The 21,053-nt window shown below is 44.1% G+C and overlaps 2 protein-coding genes and 1 pseudogene across 5 annotated transcripts in view; 1 reads left to right on the top strand and 2 right to left on the bottom strand.

Annotated features, from left to right (window-relative positions):
• Positions 1–12,556, bottom strand: part of LOC134339080 (immunoglobulin superfamily member 1-like) — a 77,229-nt gene extending 64,673 nt beyond the window's left edge. For 2 of the 4 annotated variants that reach the window (XM_063035386.1, XM_063035389.1), the window contains exons 1-2: positions 12,437–12,556; positions 6,532–6,564 (exon numbers count right to left, since the gene is read on the bottom strand). In XM_063035386.1, coding sequence (XP_062891456.1) covers positions 6,532–6,564; positions 12,437–12,467 — 64 coding nt within the window. In that variant the 5' untranslated portion in view covers positions 12,468–12,556. The remainder of the gene's footprint in view (positions 1–6,531; positions 6,565–12,436) is intronic. The other 2 variants (XM_063035390.1, XM_063035388.1) reach the window with 2 other exon arrangements.
• Positions 1–21,053, bottom strand: part of LOC134338864 (histone H2A type 1-like) — a 597,857-nt pseudogene that overhangs the window by 170,205 nt on the left and 406,599 nt on the right.
• LOC134339082 (histone H2A type 1-like) overlaps positions 1–21,053 on the top strand; it is a 318,239-nt gene that overhangs the window by 160,717 nt on the left and 136,469 nt on the right. The gene's annotated exons all lie outside the window — the stretch shown is intronic.

Here is a 21,053-nt window from a genome sequence, read left to right as displayed (position 1 = left end):
TAAAGGAAGACATGCCCATGCTTAAGCAGACAAGGTGAAGGAGAATTCTAAGGGCTTCCAGAGATATCCTCAGAGCAAAAAGATTGCAAGGCACAAAAACACGGGGAAATCTGCAGATGCTGGAAATTCACGCAACACACACAAAATGCTGGTGGAACGCAGCAAGCCAGACAGCATCCGTAGGACTAAGCAGAGTCGACATTTCGGGCCGAGACCCTTTGTCAGGCCGACACGTCACCCGAAACCTCGACTGGGCTTATTCCTATTGATGCTCTCTGGCTTGCTGCGTTCCCCCAGCATTTTGTGTGTGTTGCAAGGGACAAAACTTGTTCTCTGGAAGATCAGGATGGCAATCAAGGCCGGGCGCCAAAAGAGATGTGAGAGATCTCAGGTGATTTTATTTTATTTTATTTTTATTTATTTGTTTATTTATTTGCATCTGTATTTACTCGGGAGATGGATGCACAGTCTACAGTAGAGAGGCGAGACGGCATCAACGTAATGGACCCTGTACAGGTAACAGAGCACGAAGTGTTTGCTGTCTTGAGGAAAGTTAGGATGGATAGTTCCCCAAGACCTGACAATGTATTCCCTTGGACCCTGCGGATTGGCAAGGGTGGAAATGTCCGGGGCACCAACGGAGATGTTTAAGTCATCTTTAACGACCGGTCAGATACCAGAGGATTGAAGGATACCCAATGTTTTCTGATGTTTAAGAAAAGACCTAAAAATAAACAAGGAAATTAAAGGCCTGTGAGCTTGACGCGAGAAGTGGGAAGGATATTGGAAGGTATTCTAAAGGACCCGATATATGTGCATTTGGATAGAAATGGACTGATTAAGGCTAGTCAGTGTGGCTTCATGCGAGGTAAGTTGTGTCTAACAAATCCTATCGAGTTTGTCGATGAAACTACCAGTAAAGTTGATGGAGACGAGGCAGTGAATGTTGTCTACATAGACTTCAGCAAGGTATTTGACCAAGTTCCACATGGGGGTTTGGTCAGGATTTGTCAGTCATTGGCATTCAACATGAGATAGTAAATTGGATTGGACATCAGCTTTGTAGGAGAATCCAGAGAATAGTAGATAGTTGCCTTTCGGACTGGGGGCCTGTGACTATCGGAGTGCTGCATGGTTCGGTGCTCGGTATGTTACTGTTTGTCGTTTCTATCAACCATCTGAATGATAATGTGGTTAACTGGATTAGCATAGTTGCCGATGGCATCGAGATTGGGGGTGAAGTGGACAACGAGAAAAACTATCATGACTTGCAATGGGATCTAGACTTGCAAGAAAAAAATGTGCTGAAAATGGCAGATGGAATTAAGTGCAGAAAAATGAGAGTTGTTGCAGTTCGGGAAGACCAACCAGCGTAGGTCTTATGCAGTAACCGGGAGGGAACTGAGGAATGCGATGGAAGGAACAATATGGGAATACATGTCCATAATTCACTGTAAGTATCTTTCCGGTTTGATAGGGTCGGAGAGGAAGATTTTGACACACTGGCTTTCATAAATCAAAGGACTGAGTACCTGAGATGGGATATTATATTGCAGGTGTATAAGACATTGGTGGGGCTTAATTTTGAGTATTGTGTGTAGCTTTCTTCACATAATTGCAGAAATAATATAAGGAAGTTTGCATAAGTACAGAGAAAATTTACAAGGATGTTGTCAGCTCTGGATGACCTGAGATATATGGAAATATTGACAGGTTTGTATATTATTTAATGGTACGTAGAAAATTGAGAGGGGATTTGATAGAGGTATGCGATAGAGGTATGCAAAATTAAGAGATAGGGTAAATGCGAGCAGGGTGTTTCTACTGAAGTTTGGAAGGACTACAACAAGTGGGCATGGGTTAAGTGTGAAAGCTAAAAGTTTAAGGGGAACTTGCGGCGAAAGGTATTCTCTCAGGGGGTTGTGAGAGCACGAAGCAGAGGTCCGTGAAAGCGGTGCATGTGAGTTCAATTTCAACAAATAAGAGAAGTTTCGCTAGGTACATGAATGATAGGGGTGTGGAAGCCTATGTTCCCTGTGTAGGCCGATGGGGGTAGGCCGTTTAAATCTTCCGGAGCGGACTAGATAGGCCAAAGGTCCTGTTTCTGTGCTGTACTGTTCCAGGACTTTATAACTCTGGCGAAGACATGCTCATTACAAACACATGAAGGAGTCTGGGAGGGCGGGAGTGAAAGTAAATTTTAATCTTCTCTTTATGACCCCTGTCAGTCTAAATATTTTTCCATCACTCGCAGGCATCAGTAAATACAACATATCCTTAAATTGACAAACATTAAACTCACCTAGGACAGTTATTTGCACCGATTCACTTTTCTCCGATTCTACATTTTCGCATGTGTAAGAACAGCTGTAATCTTCGGAGCCGGTCGACATTGCCATGTTAGTAAACTTGGCGCTGTCTCGTTCAGAAATGTATCTGAATTCACTGGACACATCTTCCCCTTTTTGGTTCAGGAGAAATGTTCCCTTCGAATATAGACACTTATATGTTTTACAAGTGAAAGTGATCTCTTCAGCGGACACATAGACTCCGTCCCTATGGACAGCTGACAATATAGGTTTCATCAGTTGAGATGCAAATACAGAGAATAAATCGATTCAGACCACGCATAACCTCAGCGTAATCTTTACACGTGTTTTAGCAAATATGAATATGTTATTTAAGTTCAATGTCTTGTCTGAATTTTCTACACATACCCTTCATTTCCGAATTCATCGTCATGTTACCTAAGTTTTACTCGCGGAGAAGAAAATCTGTCCATATGTAGCATGGATAGCCGGGTAACTGTTGTAGCAATGTGCATTCATTGTGTGTTGTGAGAATGGAATATGGGCATGACGCTACTTATTTTGTTACCATAATTATCCAAACTGACGGCATGAACATCAGTTTCTCGAACTTCCAGAAACTTTTTTTTTCACCATTCTCTCTCCCTCTTCTTCAATGTCCTCACTATGGTCTCTTACCTCTTGTCGTCACATGCCTATCAGCACCAAATCATGCCCCTCCTACTTCCCTTTCCTCCACGGACCATTCTCCTGTCTTATCAAATGCCGTTTTGCTCCAGCCCTTTAACTCTTCATAGAACATAGAACATAGGATAGTACAGCATAGTATAGGCCCTTTGGCCCACAATGTTGTTCCGTCCCTCAAACCCTACTTCCCATATAAGCCCCCACCTCAAATCCCTCCAGATACCTGTCTAGTTGTCTCTTAAACTTCACTAGTGTATCTGCCTCCACCACTGACTCAGGCAGTGCATTCCACGCACCAACCACTCTGTGAGTAAAAAAACCTTCCTCTAATATCCCCCTTGAATTTCCCACCCCTTACCTTAAATCCATGTCTTCTTGTATTGAGCAGTGGTGCCCTGGGGAAGAGGGCTGGCTATCCACTCTATCTATTCCTCTTATTATCTTGTACACCTCTATCATGTCTCCTCTCATCCTCCTTCTCTCCAAAGAGTAAAGCCCCAGCTCCCTTAATCTCTGATCATAATGCATACTTTCTAAACCAGGCAGCATCCTGGTAAATCTCCTCTGTACTCTTTCTAATGCTTCCACATCCTTCTTATAGGGAGGTGACCAGAACTGGACACAATACTCTAAGTGTGGCCTAACCAGAGTTTTATAGAGCTGCATCATTACATCGCGACTCTTAAACTCTATTCCTCGACTTATGAAAGCTAACACCCCATAAGCTTTCTTAACTACCCTATCCACCTGTGAGGCAACTTTCAGGAATCTGTGGACATGTACCCCAAGATCCCTCTGCTCCTCCACACTACCAAGAATCCTGCCATTTACTTTGTACTCTGCCTTGGAGTTTGTCCTTCCAAAGTATACTACCTCATATTTCTCCAGGTTGAACTCCATCTGCCACTTCTCAGTCCACTTCTGCATCCTATCAATGTCTATCTGCAATCATTGACAATCCTCTACATTATCTACAACACCACCAACCTTTCTGTCGTCTGCAAACTTGCCAACCCACCCTTCTACCCCCACATCCAGGTCGTTAATAAAAACCACGAAAAGTAGAGGTCTCAGAACAGATCCTTGTGGGACACCACTAGTCACAATCCTTCAATCTGAATGTACTCCCTCCACAACCACCCTCTCCCTTCTGCAGGCAAGCCAATTCTGATTCCACCTGGCCAAACCTCCCTGGATCCCATGCCTTCTAACTTTCTGAATAAGCCTACCGCGTGGAACCTTGTCAAATGCCTTACTAAAATCCATATAGATCACATCCACTGCACTACCCTCATCTATATGCCTGGTCATCTACTCAAGATGCTCTATCAGACTTGTTAGATACGATCTGCCCTTCACAAAGCCATGCTGACAAAGCCATGCTGACTGTCCTTGATCAGACCACGATTCTCTAAATGCCCAGATATCCTATCACTAAGAATCTTTTCCAACAGCTTTCCCACCACAGACGTAAGGATCACTGGTCTATAATTACACGGACTATCCCTACTACCTTTTTTGAACAAGGGGACAACATTCGCCTCCCTCCAGTCCTCCGGTACCAGTCCCGTGGACAACGAGGACATAAAGATCCTAGCCAGAGACTCAGCAAACTCTTCCCTTGCCTCGTGGAGCAGCCTGGGAAATATTCCTTCAGGCCCCGAGGGCTTATCCGTCCTAATGTAATTTAAAAACTCCAACACCACCTCTCCCTTACTATCAACATGCTCCAGAACATCAACCTCACTCATATTGTCCTCACTATCATCAAGTTCCCTTTCATTGGTGAATACCGAAGAGAAGTATTCATTGAGGTCCTCGCTCACTTCCGCAACCGCCAGGCACATCTTTCCACCTTTATCTCTAATCGGTTCTACCTTCAGTCCTGTCATCCTTTATTTCTTCACATAATTGAAGAATACCTTGGCGTTTTCCGTTACCCTACTCGCCAAGACCTTCTCATGCCCTCTTCTTGCTCTTCTCAACCCCTTCTTAAGCTCCTTTCTTGCTTTCCTTTATTCCTCAATAGACCCATCTGATCCCTGCTTCCTAAACCTTAGGAAGGTATGCTTCCTTCTTCCACCTGACTAGATTTTCCACCTCACTTGTCACCCATGCTTCCTTCACCCTACCATTCTTTATCTTCCTCACAGGGACAAATTTATCCCTAACATCATGCAAGATCATGCAAGAGATCTCTAAACATCGACCACATGTCCATAGTACAGTTCCCTGCAAAATCATCATCCCAATTCACACCCGCACGTTCTCGCCTTATAGCCTCATAATTTGCTCTTCCCCAATTAAAAGCTTTCCTGTCCTCTCTGATTCTATCCTCTTCCATGTTAATGCGAAAGGCCAGGGAGCAGTGGTCACTGCCCCAGAGATGCTCACCCACTGAGAGATCTATGACCTGATCCGGTTCATTACCTAGTACTAGATCTAGTATGGCATTCCCCCTAGTCGGCCTGTCCACATACTGTGACAGGAATCCGTCCTGGACACACTTAACAAACTCTGCCCCATCTAAATACTGGGAACCAATCAGGTGCCAATCAATATTAGGGAAGTTAAAGTTACCCATGATAACAACCCTGTTAGTTTTGCGCCTTTCCAAAATCTGCCTCCCAATTTGATCCTCTGTATGTCTGCTGCTACCAGAATACCCCCAATAGAGTAACTGCTCCCTTCCTGTTCCTGACTTCCATCCATACTATCTCAAAAGAGGATCCTGCTGCATTACCCACTCTTTCTGTAGTTTCCATCTGTCTAGAACTTATTTTGGGATATGACGCAGAATAGGCCGTTCAGGACCTTCGATCTGTTATAATATTGTCACACGCATGTGTTCTGAGATCGCTCGTGCCTCGGATTTTTAAAAGCTAATATTGAACTTTACCCTGTGAATAACAAACACCAAATCATTCAAAGCTATTTCAGTTCCATTTAGACACCTTACTTTATACATCGGATGCCTATTCCCTTTTCCAAATTCGAGCAAATTTGGTTTCTTTTGGGTTGGTGTGAAACACATACGCTAAAAATGTTCACTGCACAGGTTCCAATGGACCTTGTACATTTCACCTTGTGTGACATTGATGGATTCCATATCGGTACTTGTGTTGATTACCCTGTTCTGTTCGGAAGGAAATTTATTGCGGAGATTCCTGTACATGTAATTCTGGAATTATAACATCTGCTTTTGATTTTACGAAAATTGTGGGTGGGTCCAATTTGCCTCTTCAAGTTGGCCTTTCTTAACAATGTCTTTATAACGAATTCACTCTGCATCTATAATAATATTTTATCATCTTACCTCCTTACTCTCAAAAATAGCATTTCCGTGAACTAAACCAAGGAATAGCAGTTGTTTTTGGGCCTTAATGTTGAAAGCACTAGGTTTGTATCAATTATATCAGAGCCGTAGAAAGATCAGAGACAACAGATAAAGTTGCTTTAATCACATAACACATCAACCAAACAGCAAGATAGAACAGCAGCTTAATAGGAATAATCAATAAACTTTAGCACGCACCTTGAACGTTTTCGCTCTGGTCCTTCACGACCGCTGTAAGGGGAATTAAAAATAAATTACATCATTTGTACATCATTCTTACATAAACATTTAAAAGCCTATTCGCAGAAATACCCTCTTCATTATTTCGTGACTTATCACTGGAAGCGCTCTCCTTCGAAACACCACCCCCACCCCGGGGTTCAAGCAACAGCTTTGAAACTGTGATATCTGTCAATCAGGCACTGTCTCTGCCGGACATTCTTCACCCCATGGAACAGAATCATGACGGAAACAGAAAGACCAGTGCGTGGATAGAGACAACTTTCAATTATCGCCTTTCAATTATTCCATGGTCACACTCTTATCTCAAGGACACCACTTCACAGTCACCACGTCATTATATAATTCTCTGGATCCGATAATCTGCTAACATAATCAACAACATTCAGGGACGAAAACATAAAATATGGAGAACATCATGGTCAGTCGAATCCCATCCTTGTCTACAGAGGATGTAACAACACATGCAGGCATTAAATACACGAAGATTCCCGGTATTTACCAGCGATTCAACTACTAATTTGGACAACTTCTTGGAAGGAGAGATACGTCATGACCTACATAATCCGTACACATTAAAAGTAGGTATCAATTATTGAATGAGGCATAACTAAATAAAGATGAAGAGAATACGCTCAGGCGACATGCTAGATATTAGTATTATTTCTGCTGTTCAGCAGGGAATGGTGTAGTAAAATACTGGGGATTGTCGTGTGAAGGATATCTCCATCTTTCATCTTTTCTTTAGCTGCGATGGTAAATTTTCAGCGTGGGAGCTTACTGAGCAGAAGACTATCATAGTGGAAGGAATGGGAAACAGTGCCAAGGTTTCTTTGAAATGAATTATTGAGGGTTTTAAGGCTTATTTCAATTCAACAGAGGGTTATTGAATAAAATTTTGAGGATCGCTTTTAAATGTGAACAACAATCAAGTGGAGGTACTTTAGCTGCTGAGAAAAAAATATTATAAAAACTAGTGATGATAGTACAATTCATGGTCAATTCCCCTTTTCTCGGTTGGCCTGGACCAGCGGTAACCAGAGGCCACCGCGACAGATAGCCAATCAGAACAACGAGTCATAAACACAAAATACTCTGCAGATGCTGGGGTCAAAGCACCACCCACAACACGCTGGAGGAACTCAGCAGGTCGGGCAGCATCCGTGGAAAAGATCAGTCAACGTTTCGGGCCGGAACCCTTTGTCAGGACCTGACGTTGACTGATATTTTCCACGGATGCTGCCCGACCTGCTGAGTTCCTCCAGCGTGTTGTTAGTGAGAACAACGAGTCAGACGCGAACACTCAACGGAAGCAATGCTGAATTGCGCATAGATGATGTCAGTTCGAATGGTGACGAAAAATTTGCAACCTAACCTCTGGGATCGGCGTACACACCTGCAATCAATCAGCCAAACCGAACTACTAAATGTATCTATCTATCTATCTATCTAACTATCTATCTATCTATCTATCGATCGATCTATCTATCTATCTGTCTATTTATCTGCTTATCTATCTGTCTATCCATCTGCCTTTGTTTGTCTGTCCTTCTCTCTGTCTCTTTATTTCGCTCTGTCTCTCTGTCCATCTATCTGTCTATTTATCTCCCTGTTTAACTACAGTTTATCAACCTGAAGAGATTTTTCTTGAAAAGACTCACCACGTGATGAGAGACTACATGAGGACTATCAAAACCAAATTAGTATTTGCACGGACTGTAACGAATATTTACTTCAGTTTCTTCAGAATAGTCATCTCCGTTTGGGCTGTGAGAGCAATAGCTTTTCATCTATAGATTCTTACAGAAAGTTAGTTTTAGACTTCTGTGTATATCTCATTCGGTCTGTACCCAACCGCCAGCCTTCCTTGTAGCTCATTTAAACATGCTGGGCAAAGTTATGCACGGTTCTGTTTGCTTTCTCAAAGAACTGGAACAAGTGAAAAGGCGAAGTCAGGAGAGGGAAGCAAAGTGTTAATCAGATTGACAGTAAGGTGGTAGAATGGTTTAATCTGAGGTGGGAAATTGCACTTGTTGAAAAAAATACTTTTCTTAGAAACTGGAAGTTGGAAGAATGTGGTCATATTAGCCAGTCCCACATTCCTCAACAAATGTTAAATGCGGAAGATGAACAAATAGCTATTCTGGAGGTTCAGCATTGTCCGTGTTAACTACTGTACTGATAAAATTTCTTTCAATTTGTAATGTCGGATATACTGAATAGGTTATGAACAAATATTTTGAACAGACAGTTTGTGCAAGTGGCCGTTGTCAGTACTTTTCCCAGTATTAAGCCGTTTCTCAGAAGTGCATGAACCCGACACGGAACAAGGAAGTAAAAACAAGCATTGACAATAAAATGAGATATATTTGATAGCAAATTATTTATATCCCTGGCAATAAGTTTGTTGCTACTGCTGAAATTCTTGTGAGTCTGAAAATGCATGAACTAAATTAATTTTCTGTAACCGCATATTTTTCGCACGACACTTACTCTCCCTCTTTACTGCATCTATTAACATGTTGTTTATCTCTATTTCTTCTCTTTCCTGCTGTTTTCTGCCTGTCTCTCTTTCTTCTTTTCATTCTTTCTTTCTCACTTTCATTCTTTCTTTCATACTTCATTCTCTCTTCCTCTTCTTTCTTTCTTTCTTTCTCTATTTTCATCTTTCTCTCTTCTTCGGTTTCTTATTCTCTTCTCATCCCTCTACTCCAAAAACCCTTTCCGTTTGAAAGCATTTCGTTTTGTTGAGAATTACGTGAGCATCTGGTAGTTTGGTGGAAATAACTTGTTCGTTGTCTAAGAATTAACTGGTGATTTACTAGCTCGGTTCGACGCTGTGTTTTCCAAGGGATCCTGGGTTCACGCCTCTCTGCTGACCTATGAGGCTGAGGCGCCCTTACAGACAGAGCAGGGAAGTGAAGTCTAGGTGCGTTTTTGGGTATTACAACTCTATTTGAAATGTTCCACGTGTTATGGATTATCACTCACACAAGTCCCCTGGTGACATATAGGAAATAAAAAAGGCAACGGTAAAATTTTAAGGAAAAAATAAAACTTTCAACTGACAGTTTTTTTAAAATCTGTTACGTTCATCTAGAAAGCTATGACGACGGCAGTTAGTGGCTTTATTTCAGTCAAGTTCTTATACAAAGAAGACTGCGCCGCAGAAGAAAGACTTCACAGAACAATCAACCGAAAACTATTTTCAGAAATATCCGCTCTCTGTCTTTAATGCATATTAGTCACTGTGTCAATAGCTGGACACAAGGGAAGACGGTTGCACACAATAGCTTTCTGCTACCACTGTTGATTTCACAGAACTGAACATGGGGACAGAGCTCGCTTCTGAAAAATTTTCAGTGAATTTGACAATGTTAACTCAGCTCCAGTTAATGAGATCTGCTGTTTGCTGGAATTTATTTCTATGCACTACTGGCCTCCGCCTACGCACAATGATCGGTTGATCATGACTGCGTCATTTCCACAGTTAGATTTGCCAATAATCACCTTAATACCCGTCCCGCAGAATTACAACTGTATCAACAAACTATCAACGCGTTAGTTTTATTTTAACAAAACATATTTCCTAAGCATTGTATTCCTGGTGATGCAGTATAAAGTTGCAATAATGTGGAAAACGAACTATTTTCGAATTTATATCCTCCTTAAAACATTTCTTACCCTCTATAGGTGGTGTTTAAGTCCCTTTTTCCCTCCACGTTGGGTCTTCTACCAGACGCCCGGGAGCATGAGGGTCCGGCGCAGTATCTTAGCTGTTGCTAGTAGCGCTCTTCTCTGGACTGAGATCTCAGATGTTGTTCCCGGGATTTGTTGAAAGCACTTTCCCAGTCCAGGTGTTCCTATCACCGCCGGGAATACTCTGCTTTCGACCTTCCACGCCCTTTCTATCTGCTCTTTCAAGTCCTGGTAGCTCTCCAACTTCTCACATTCTTTCATCCTGATGTTACTGTCATTCGGGATTGCCATATATATTGCTATTGCTTTCTTCTGTTCCCAGTCCAATATTATTGTAAGGTTGGTTGGCGGATACCTGCTATCAGTCTGATTTTGAACGTCCCACTTGATCCTAGTTCTGTCATTCTCCACTAAATTCTCAGGTGTTCCTCATCGGACTTGCGAGTGTCCAATCCTTACCCAGCGCTGATGTTTCTGTACACAATTCCTACAACTTGGTTGTGTGGATCAGTGTGTGCTGTCCCTGCCTGCATCTTGCACCCTGCTGTGTGTGCTGAATGGTTTCCGCGGATTCCTTGCACAGTCTGCATCTTAAGTCTTGTCTGGTGTGAAAGAACTCCGCTTATGTTGCTCAGCGCCTGGTCTTGTGCAGCGATGAGCAGCGTCCCACAGACCTGCAATTTCCAGCCACTGTTGGGACTTTCTTAGGTCGGCCACCGTTGATATCTGGCGTTTGTACATCCCTTGGGCTGGCTTGTCCTACCATGGTCTCTGTCCTCTGGCCCATTTTACTTACACCTATATCCCCTGCCTGCTGTCTGAGGCATTCTCCTAGCAGGTTGGTCCATAGCGACCATTTTCCTGACATCTTCATGAATGATTCGCGTCTCTTCCAGGACCGTGGGTTTGACCCGTCCAAGTTCCCGCCTCTTTTATTCCTACGGGTATACATTCATTCGCTTGACGTTGGACTTTGAAAGGACTACTCCTATTTGCAGTTCCTGCTCTTGACATCAGTGGCTTCCAGATTTTTCGCTGGCCCCAGCCACTAATACATATACCTATATCTACACAGGCGCGCACACACACACACACACACACACACGTGTGTGTGTGCTTGCGCTATATTTTCAGCATGCTTATGAAAAATGCCGAGGACAGAGGCCAAAATGAGCTCGATTTGAAGATGGAGAGGCTCGCTGAATTGTTGTTGTTGTTATTGTTGTAAGATCATTACTTCTGCGTTGCTCTGCGGAAACAAAGGGTTGAAACGGAAACGCGGATTTACCTCAGATACACATCATGCCGGATAAACTGAGGCAAGTGTATGTTTCAACAATTTGTTTGCAAAGTAAAACAAATATACACATTTCGCAGTGAAGCGACAGAAAAATAGGGATGGAAGATGCACAGGGCAGAAGATGAATTTGCTGGAGAAACAGCAGCAGTAATGTAAAAAGTTTAAATGAGGCCACGTGATTAAGTTTCAAGGGGTAAACCCAAATAGAAATTATTATTATTAATAATGCATGCTCTGTGAAAATGACTGCTTCTGATATAATGTTAAAAGAGCTAGAAGTCATAAAGCAAAGAGGCAGTTTTAACCAGAAGTAACTGTAATCCAGAGAAAGAGGAACTTGTGCCCACAAGGCACAAACGGGCTAAGCACAAACACAGCTAAATATAGAGTACACTATCCATCGACTGTGGGAAACAGCTTGTACCTTTTCTTCCTGTTTGAGCTCTGTACATGCACATTTTCTACCAACAAAATGCAATGGGTTATGGATTGTACAGAGGAAATTTTTAACAGCGTTTTACAAACCATATTTTGGAATTTAATTTCGCCGATAACTAACCCTCAGTATTTTATCTTGTAGCAAAATGCATTTTGTTTTAATTCTGTACAGAAACGCAAGTAGCAAAAAAGCAGCACAGCGGGCGTAAGACGAACACAATAAAACTGAAGCAGGTGAACGTATCTAGATTGCAGAAAAGCGAAACGGCGTTAAAATGTCTGTTCGTGGATCAGCAGAGGAGGCATTCCATAAATTTGAACTACGATAGCTTGCACAGAACTTTTCATCGTACTCACGCTGACGATCACGGTAAGTTGTCGGCACTGAATACAACCGTTTAAATATGGAATAGTTTCACGACTCACCGATTAACAGCAACAACGCGGCGGTGATCATGATCTATTTTGTACTGCTTGGACACATAATTGTTCTGTGCGGAGAAGATTCTGATTCTGCCGTTATTTCCAGGAATCGTTAAGAATATGACTGCAGAAGGGAGGAGCTGAAAGGAACACGTGACATAGGGCATCACACGTGGGTACAGAATTAGGCAATTCGCCGTAATGAGTCTGCGCACCATTCCATCTGGGCAGTTTTATCATACCTCTCAAACCGATTCTCCTCCCGTCTCCAAGGAATCTTTGACTTGGTTACTGGGCAACAACTTATGGACATCCAATGTAAATATACCCAATCTCTTGGCAGACACAACTGTGTCAAGCAATGAATTCCACAGATTCACGATCTATTGTTAGAAAGTCAGCCTCATCTCTGTTGTAAAAGATAGATACTCTGCTGATTCCAAAGGAAGTAACAGTGTTACGGTAACATTACAAATGCACAGACATGCAAATACAGGAAGAGAAGTAAAAAGAATTTTTAAAAAAGTTATCTCAAACAGTCAAACAGGAGGGGTCATCATTTGCCCGGCTGTAGATTTACTCATTATAGAGCCTAAAGGCCGAGAGTAAGAATGAACTCAGATAGTGCTCTTTGGAAAGGCGCAGTTGTCGTTGTCTATTAATAAAAGAGCTCCTCTGTTCAGCTAAGGTGGCATGCAGAAGATGAGAAACGTTGTCCAGAATTGCTAGAATATTCCGTAATGTCCTTCGTACTACCACCCTCCAGTGTGTCCAGTTCGATTGCTATAACAGAACCAGCCATTCTAATCTGTTTGTTGAGCCTGTTGGCATCATCCATGTTGATGTCATTACCCCAGCACACCACCGCATGGAAGATTACCCTGGCAAAAACAGTCTGGTAGAATATGTGAAGGAGAGGCCTGCATATTCCAAAGGATCTCTTCAGGAAGTAGAGGTGACTCTGGCTCTTCTTGCACACAGCCTCTGTATTGGTGCTTTACTCAAGTCTATCATCCCCAGGTTCACTCTCAAGTACTTGTAGGTCCACACCACATCCACGTCCTCACCATCAATAGTAACACTGAGCAGTGCAGGCTTAGTCTTTCACAATCTCCTTTGTCTCACTGATATTGATCTGCAGAAAATTCAGCTTGCACCATTTGACAACGTCCGTCACCAGGGCTCTGTATTCATCCTCCCGTCCTCCCTTTAAACATCCAACTATTTCTGAGTCATCAGAGAATCTCTTCAGATAACATAACTCAGTGTTGTATCTAAATTCTTAAATATACAGGGTAAACAGGAAGGGAGCCAATACAATCCCCTGTGGGGCCCCAGTGCTTACAGCAATATCTGACATACAGCTCTGAAGCCGCACAAACTGTGGTCTGCCAGTCATTATCAAGGATACAATGGAAGTTTCAACTGGCATTAAACCGAGCTTCTCCCCCAACAATGAGGGCTGTATGGTATTGAAAGCACTTGATAAATCCAAAAAAAAACATGATCCTCACAGTGCTTCCCTGCTTGTCCAAATAGAGTAGGCTCTGTTCGGCAGGTAGATAACACTTTCGTCGAATTCAATGTTCCAGTTTGGCATACTGCAGGGTATCGAATGCTGATCTGGACAGGGCTCGGAGGTGAGCAAGGCGCTGGGACAAGAACACAGACATGGGCTAGGACATTGGATAGGCAAGCGAGACCAGGAGAAGGAACTGGGAACTAGGAGCCTGGGCTTGGACTCCAAGCCGGAGACTGGACTAGGACCCAAAACCTGGGTCTTGACTTGCGCTCGGACTCCGGAACTAGGCGAGGACATGACGTGGCTACAGGGCTGGACATGGCTTGGCTTCTTCATGGCTTGGGTACTTCATGGCTTGGGTTCTTCGAGGCGAGGGCATGACGAGGTTTGGATTCGGACTCCGAGCCAGAGACTGGACAAGTACCCAGAACCTCGGGCTCAGACTCCGGAAGTAGGCGAGGACATGACGTGGTCTTGGGAGACAGGACTAGGCGAGGCTACAGGACAGAACGAGAGACTCCTGGGCAAGACCCCGAGGGAACTCCAGCACAGGACGAGGGAACCTTGGACTTGGGACTACCGGAATGCAGAACACAGAGCCTTGGTCTTGGGGAGGACAGGAACACAGAGCCTTGGTCTAGAGTACGGGAACATGGAGCCTTGAACTTGAGAGACAGGAACACAGGGGCATGGAGCACAGAGCCGGGATCCCTCCTTGAGAACAGGACGTAGGGCTGGGACTCATGCACAGAATGCTGAACACGAGACGGTTCCCAACACTATGTAGCAGCAAACGGCCAGGACTACCTACAGAAGGCGTGGACACAGAAACAGTTCCCAACACTAGCTAGCGGCAAACGGCCGGACCTACCTAGCGAAGGCTTGGGCGCAGAGACAGTTCCCACTGAACGATAGACAGTTCCCTATCTTGATACGGCAAGGCTCCGGTCTGGCTCCGGTGATTGAACTTGACAAGGTTGCAGGCAAGGATCCAGACACAGGTTGCACTAATATTCCCAGCCCCAAGACCAGCATTGGGTGCCTATGATTAAGCCCAACTGACTTGTACTCGTTGGAATTTAGAAGATTGAGGGGGGATCTGATTGAAACGTATAAGATCCTAAAGGGATTGGACAGGCTAGATGCAGGAAGATTGTTCCCGATGTTGGGGAAGTCCAGAACGAGGGGCCACAGTTTGAGGATAGAGGGGAAGCCTTTTAGGACCGAGATTAGGAAAAACTTCTTCACACAGAGAGTGGTGAATCTATGGAATCCTCTGCCACAGGAAACAGTTGAGGCCAGTTCATTGGCTATATTTAAGAGGGAGTTAGATATGGCCCTTGTGGCTACGGGGGTCAGGGGGTATGGAGGGAAGGCTGGGGCGGGGTTCTGAGTTGGAGGATCAGCTATGATCGTAATAAATGGCGGTGCAGGCTCGAAGGGCCGAATGGCCTACTCCTGCATCTATTTTCTATGTTTCTATGTTTCTATGAAACAAGGGACAGCCGGAAGACCCAGAGTCCGGTGTCCACGGACCGAACCGTGAACCGGAACGCGGACTTCACGGACCGGAGTATGACAGTGGGTGCACAGAAGGACAGTCGAATTGTCTGAGGAGCTTATTCACTGTTAGCTCTCTTTTAGATTTTATGTATCTGCTAAAAGAAAGACTTTGGTGTCCTCATTTACACTATCGGCATCTAATCTTCATATTTCATCTTTTATCTCCTTTATATCTTTTGCTTGTCTTCTGTCGGTTTTTAAATGTTTCCCAAACCTCTCGCTTCCCACTTAATTTTGATATATTCTCTGCCCTCTCTTTTGCTTTTATGCTGTGTTTGACTTCCCTTGTCAGCTGCGGTGGTGGCATCCTGCCTTTAGTATTCTTCTTTGTAATGTATCTCACCTGGGTTTTCTGAATAGTTCCCTAAAACTTCAACCCTTGATGTGTACCCGCGTATCAAACTCTCTCGTGACTATCGCACCATTGCCCATTGTACATGCGTCTTCTATCTTCCGTTTCAATTTGTACCCCAAATCCTACTACTGTTCGGAAGCCATGAGGGTCTTTCTGACTTTGTAGTTTCTTAAACTACCCACGAGGATTCTACATCTTCCTATCCCATGTTAAGTTTTTATAAGGTTTTGGTTTCATCTTTTGCCAACAGCGTCACCCACCTCCCCTCAGCCTAATTGCCCATCTTTAGTCAAAATATGTATCCTTTCCTGTTAGACTCTCAACTACTGATCTTTTTTCATCCATGACTCGGTGACGCCTACAACGTCGTACCTGCCAGTCCCCATCTGCTCTACAAGATCATCGACCTTGTATGCTGCGTGCCTTGAAATACAACACATGCAGTCCTGTATTTGTTTTCAGTTTTCCTTAATGTTACCAGAGGTTAAATTCCTATCGATTTCTAAACCTTTACGTCTATTTATTTTGTCTTGAGATTTTGCAACTTTCCCGGCACTTTCCTTCCGGTATTCTTACTTCTGCAAACCGTTGAACTGTTGAACCTACTATTTCGATTAAAGGCCCATTTTAACGCATCCCACTGACTACAATTTTGCTGGATCAACTTTCTATCCTTCTTCACCATCTCACTACACACTGCACCTATTTGTATATTAACTGCCCCGTCCTCCGCCCGATCACTCTGGTTCCAAATTCCCTGTCAATTTCTTTAAACGCTATCCAACAGTTGCGGCAAACTTGCGCAACACTGCCCCACCCAATTTCAGGTGGAACGGATCCTGTTTGTACAGGTCATATGTTTCCCAAAGAAAATCCCAGTGATCCAGAAATATGAAGGCTTGACCCAATTTCTCAGCCACACATTCACCTGCCTACACATCCTTTTCTTACTCTCACTGACGCGTGGTACAGGCCGGTATACAGAAAAAACTGCATATGACGTCCTGCTTTCTACCTAAATCCCCTTGTTGCAGCTTCAGGACCCCATCCCTTTTCTTACTTATATCGTTGGTACCAACATGTTCCACGACTTCTGGTTATTCTGTGTCCCTCTGTCTGCTGTGGACCTTATCGGACACGTCCCTGACCCCGGCACCTGGTTGGCAACATACCATCGTGATGTCTCCTTCATATCCACAAACTCTCCTGTCTGCTCTTCTAACTATGGAATCCCCCATTACCACTGCACTCCCTTTCTTCCCCATTCCCCTCTGAGCCAGAGCCAGACTCAAGAACCAGAGACTCAGATGCTGCTGACGTCAATAGCTCCTCCTTCCGCAACGGTATCGAAAGTGGTAGAGTTATTAATGAGGGGAATGACCAGAAGGGTAGTCTGCACACTTTCAATTTGCTATCCCTCTTCTGACTACCTGCTACACGGATGCTGCAACCTACAGGTGACTATGTCACTTTTGCTCCTATTTACCACATCGTCATTCTCCCGTACGAGCCGAAGGTCAGCCAGATGGAGCTGCAGTTCTCTAACATGCATGTAAAGAGCTGCAGCTGGGTTCATATCGTGCAGATTATATTATATTATGTCATGTGTGAAGCCAAGCAGAGCTGCAGAACAGATGCCGTTAATGAGCGAGAGAGATAACGAGAGATAAGGGAGAGCCATTCAAAATACTAATAAGAGAGAAGAGAGAGATAACGAGAGAGAGACACACACACAATTCAGTATGTTGGCGTCTGCCACAGACAGTTTGCGTTGAACCTGAACTGCTCATTAACAATCCTTCTGAGACAATAGGAAGTGTGAAGTTTGATGGACAGGTGATACCCCATCAGGGAGAGGATAAAATAGCGGGTTTGCTGAGGCACAGACACACAGGCCACGAGACCCTGGAAAGAGCATTGTTCCCCACAAGTTGGTGGGAGCTCGGAGAACCGATTCACGGAAATCGTTCAGAGGCTCACAGGGTGTAAAGTTACGACCGGTGGGAACCTGTTGTGTGTCCGCCCATGCCTGTGTGCCGGGTTCACCACGGAAGAACTATCGCATCCGGAACGGAGGGGTCTCTCTCTCTCTCTCTCTCTCTCTCTCTCTCTCTCTCTCTCTCTCTCTCTCTCTCTCTCTCTCTCTCTCTCTCTCTCTCTCTCTCTCTCTCTCTCTCTCTCTCTCTCTCTCTCTCTCTCTCTCTCTCTCTCTCTCTCTCTCTCTCTCTCTCTCTCTCTCTCTCTCTCTCTCTCTCTCTCTCTCTCTCTCTCTCTCTCTCTCTCTCTCTCTCTCTCTCTCTCTCTCTCTCTCTCTCTCTCTCTCTCTCTCTCTCTCTCTCTCTCTCTCTCTCTCTCTCTCTCTCTCTCTCTCTCTCTCTCTCTCTCTCTCTCTCTCTCTCTCTCTCTCTCTCTCTCTCTCTCTCTCTCTCTCTCTCTCTCTCTCTCTCTCTCTCTCTCTCTCTCTCTCTCTCTCTCTCTCTCTCTCTCTCTCTCTCTCTCTCTCTCTCTCTCTCTCTCTCTCTCTCTCTCTCTCTCTCTCTCTCTCTCTCTCTCTCTCTCTCTCTCTCTCTCTCTCTCTCTCTCTCTCTCTCTCTCTCTCTCTCTCTCTCTCTCTCTCTCTCTCTCTCTCTCTCTCTCTCTCTCTCTCTCTCTCTCTCTCTCTCTCTCTCTCTCTCTCTCTCTCTCTCTCTCTCTCTCTCTCTCTCTCTCTCTCTCTCTCTCTCTCTCTCTCTCTCTCTCTCTCTCTCTCTCTCTCTCTCTCTCTCTCTCTCTCTCTCTCTCTCTCTCTCTCTCTCTCTCTCTCTCTCTCTCTCTCTCTCTCTCTCTCTCTCTCTCTCTCTCTCTCTCTCTCTCTCTCTCTCTCTCTCTCTCTCTCTCTCTCTCTCTCTCTCTCTCTCTCTCTCTCTCTCTCTCTCTCTCTCTCTCTCTCTCTCTCTCTCTCTCTCTCTCTCTCTCTCTCTCTCTCTCTCTCTCTCTCTCTCTCTCTCTCTCTCTCTCTCTCTCTCTCTCTCTCTCTCTCTCTCTCTCTCTCTCTCTCTCTCTCTCTCTCTCTCCCTCCCTCCCTCTCCCTCTCTCTCTCTCTCTCCCTCTCTCCCTCTCTCTCTCTCTCTCTCTCTCTCTCTCTCTCTCTCTCTCTCTCTCTCTCTCTCTCTCTCTCTCTCTCTCTCTCTCTCTCTCTCTCTCTCTCTCTCTCTCTCTCTCCCTCTCTCTCTCCCTCTCTCTCTCCCTCCCTCCCTCCCTCTCTCTCTCTCTCTCTCTCTCCCTCTCTCACTCTCCACCTCTCCCCACCTCCCACCCCCAACGGTACAACAACAGCGATTACTTCGAAACACACTAAACTGAACTGAACTCTGCTTCACTTTAAGACTGACAATTTACCGCTAGACTGCGATAGAGCTTGGTTGATTCCTATTACCCTATTTCTGTGTATATGTGTATACTATCATTTCTAACCTGTTACATTTATATCCTTGCGGTTAGTGTACTGTATTACTTACTTTCTTAACTAAAAAAAACTTTATTAGTTTCCAGTAATCACAGACACCAACGAGTGTTCCATTTCTACTGGTTTGACAATCCATTTACAGGGTGCGTAACAATTATATTATATTATATTTAGCCTTAAGATTAGTCACAGAATGGAGGCGATCTCATCGAAGCAAAATCATTGAAACAGGTCACAGCTCCTCATGACAGAGAGGGAGATAATTCAGTCCGTCTATTCTATCAGAGTTTTCTATCATTGCTTCCTATTTTCCCAATGACATATCTCATGCAAATCTAACTGAAAGCCTTAGCGCTCTGATAGACATTAGGGACCCTTTTACAGTTATTTATAAATCTATATTGAATTTCCAATAGATATGAGTATATATCATCCACTCTGAGCTGTGTCCGAAAAAGTGTTGATATGTGTCTTCATTACTATGGAAGCAATAAGAAAAATGCTATATGTTACAAAGAACATAGAACATAGAATAGTACAGCGCATTACAGGCCCTACGGCCCACAACGTTGTGCCGACCCTCAAACCCTGTCTCCCATATAACCCTCCACCTTAAATTTCTCCATATACCTGTCTAGTAGTCTCTTAGAGTACTAGACAGGTAAAGAACAGTAAGTAAATTAATAGTGCAAATGAAAAATAGCAATGACGTGTTCATAGTTTCTTGGACTGTTCAGAAATCGGACGGCAGTGGGGATGAAGCTGTTCATAAAGCATGGAGTATGGGTCTTCGGGCTCCTGTAACGTTTCCTTGATGACAGTAATGCGATGCTACTTGATATTGATGTTACTTGATATGATGCACGCGGATATAAAATGACGATACGAGATTAAGCTTTAACGTAATTCACCTGCACAGACAATAATTCATTTCCGCTCTACTAGCAATATTGTTCTCTCCTGAAGTCCGAGATTCGGAAAATGTCACATATCCAGAAAGATGGAAGCGAGTCTTCACGAGGATGTACGAGGATGTTACCTGATCCGGAGCCATTATATTAACAAAACTGACTGGATAGGTTGAGATTGTTCTCTTGGAAGCTGAGGAGGATGAGGAGTGACCTTGTAGGGGTTTACTAATGCATGAGTGGCGGAGATCTGGTACATCCGTTTAATCTTTTTCTTCCCGTCGTAACAGATTTAAAGATACATGGAAAAGTTACAGTGTGCGCAAGGGGAATCAGGCAGACGAGTAGCTTAACATGATGAAGATGTCAAAGCAAGTGCTGGAATCGGCTGCAATTAACATTTTAAACTTCAGCCACGACTCTGGATGCAACGAAAGCTCTACAAACACAATTCCGTCTGATTGGAAGAGATTGGATAGTTGTCCCCGTCCGAGCAGACGAGTTAGTTGCTGGTGAACGCAACAGGCCAGGCAGCATCTCGGCCCGAAACGTCGACCGTACCTCTTCCTCGAGGTGCTGCCAGTCCTCCTGCGTTCAACAGCAACTTTTATGTGTGTTGCTTGAAATTCCAGCATCTGCAGAATTCCTCTTGTTTCAGTTAGGTCAGGGGGCGGGTTCTGTGCTATTTATTCCATGACTCGATGGGCCAACTGGCTTAGTTTTGCTCCTGTGTCTAATGGTTTTATGGTAATAGCGTCGCACTAATTGCTACACTACCGTGGCGCCCCGTTTGTCATCGTTATTCCCCAAGATAAACCCATTATTAG

The sequence above is a fragment of the Mobula hypostoma genome, chromosome 28 (genome assembly GCF_963921235.1).
Source record: "Mobula hypostoma chromosome 28, sMobHyp1.1, whole genome shotgun sequence".
Classification (NCBI taxonomy): Eukaryota; Metazoa; Chordata; class Chondrichthyes; order Myliobatiformes; family Myliobatidae; genus Mobula; species Mobula hypostoma.
This window is presented reverse-complemented; position numbering and strand designations above follow the sequence as displayed.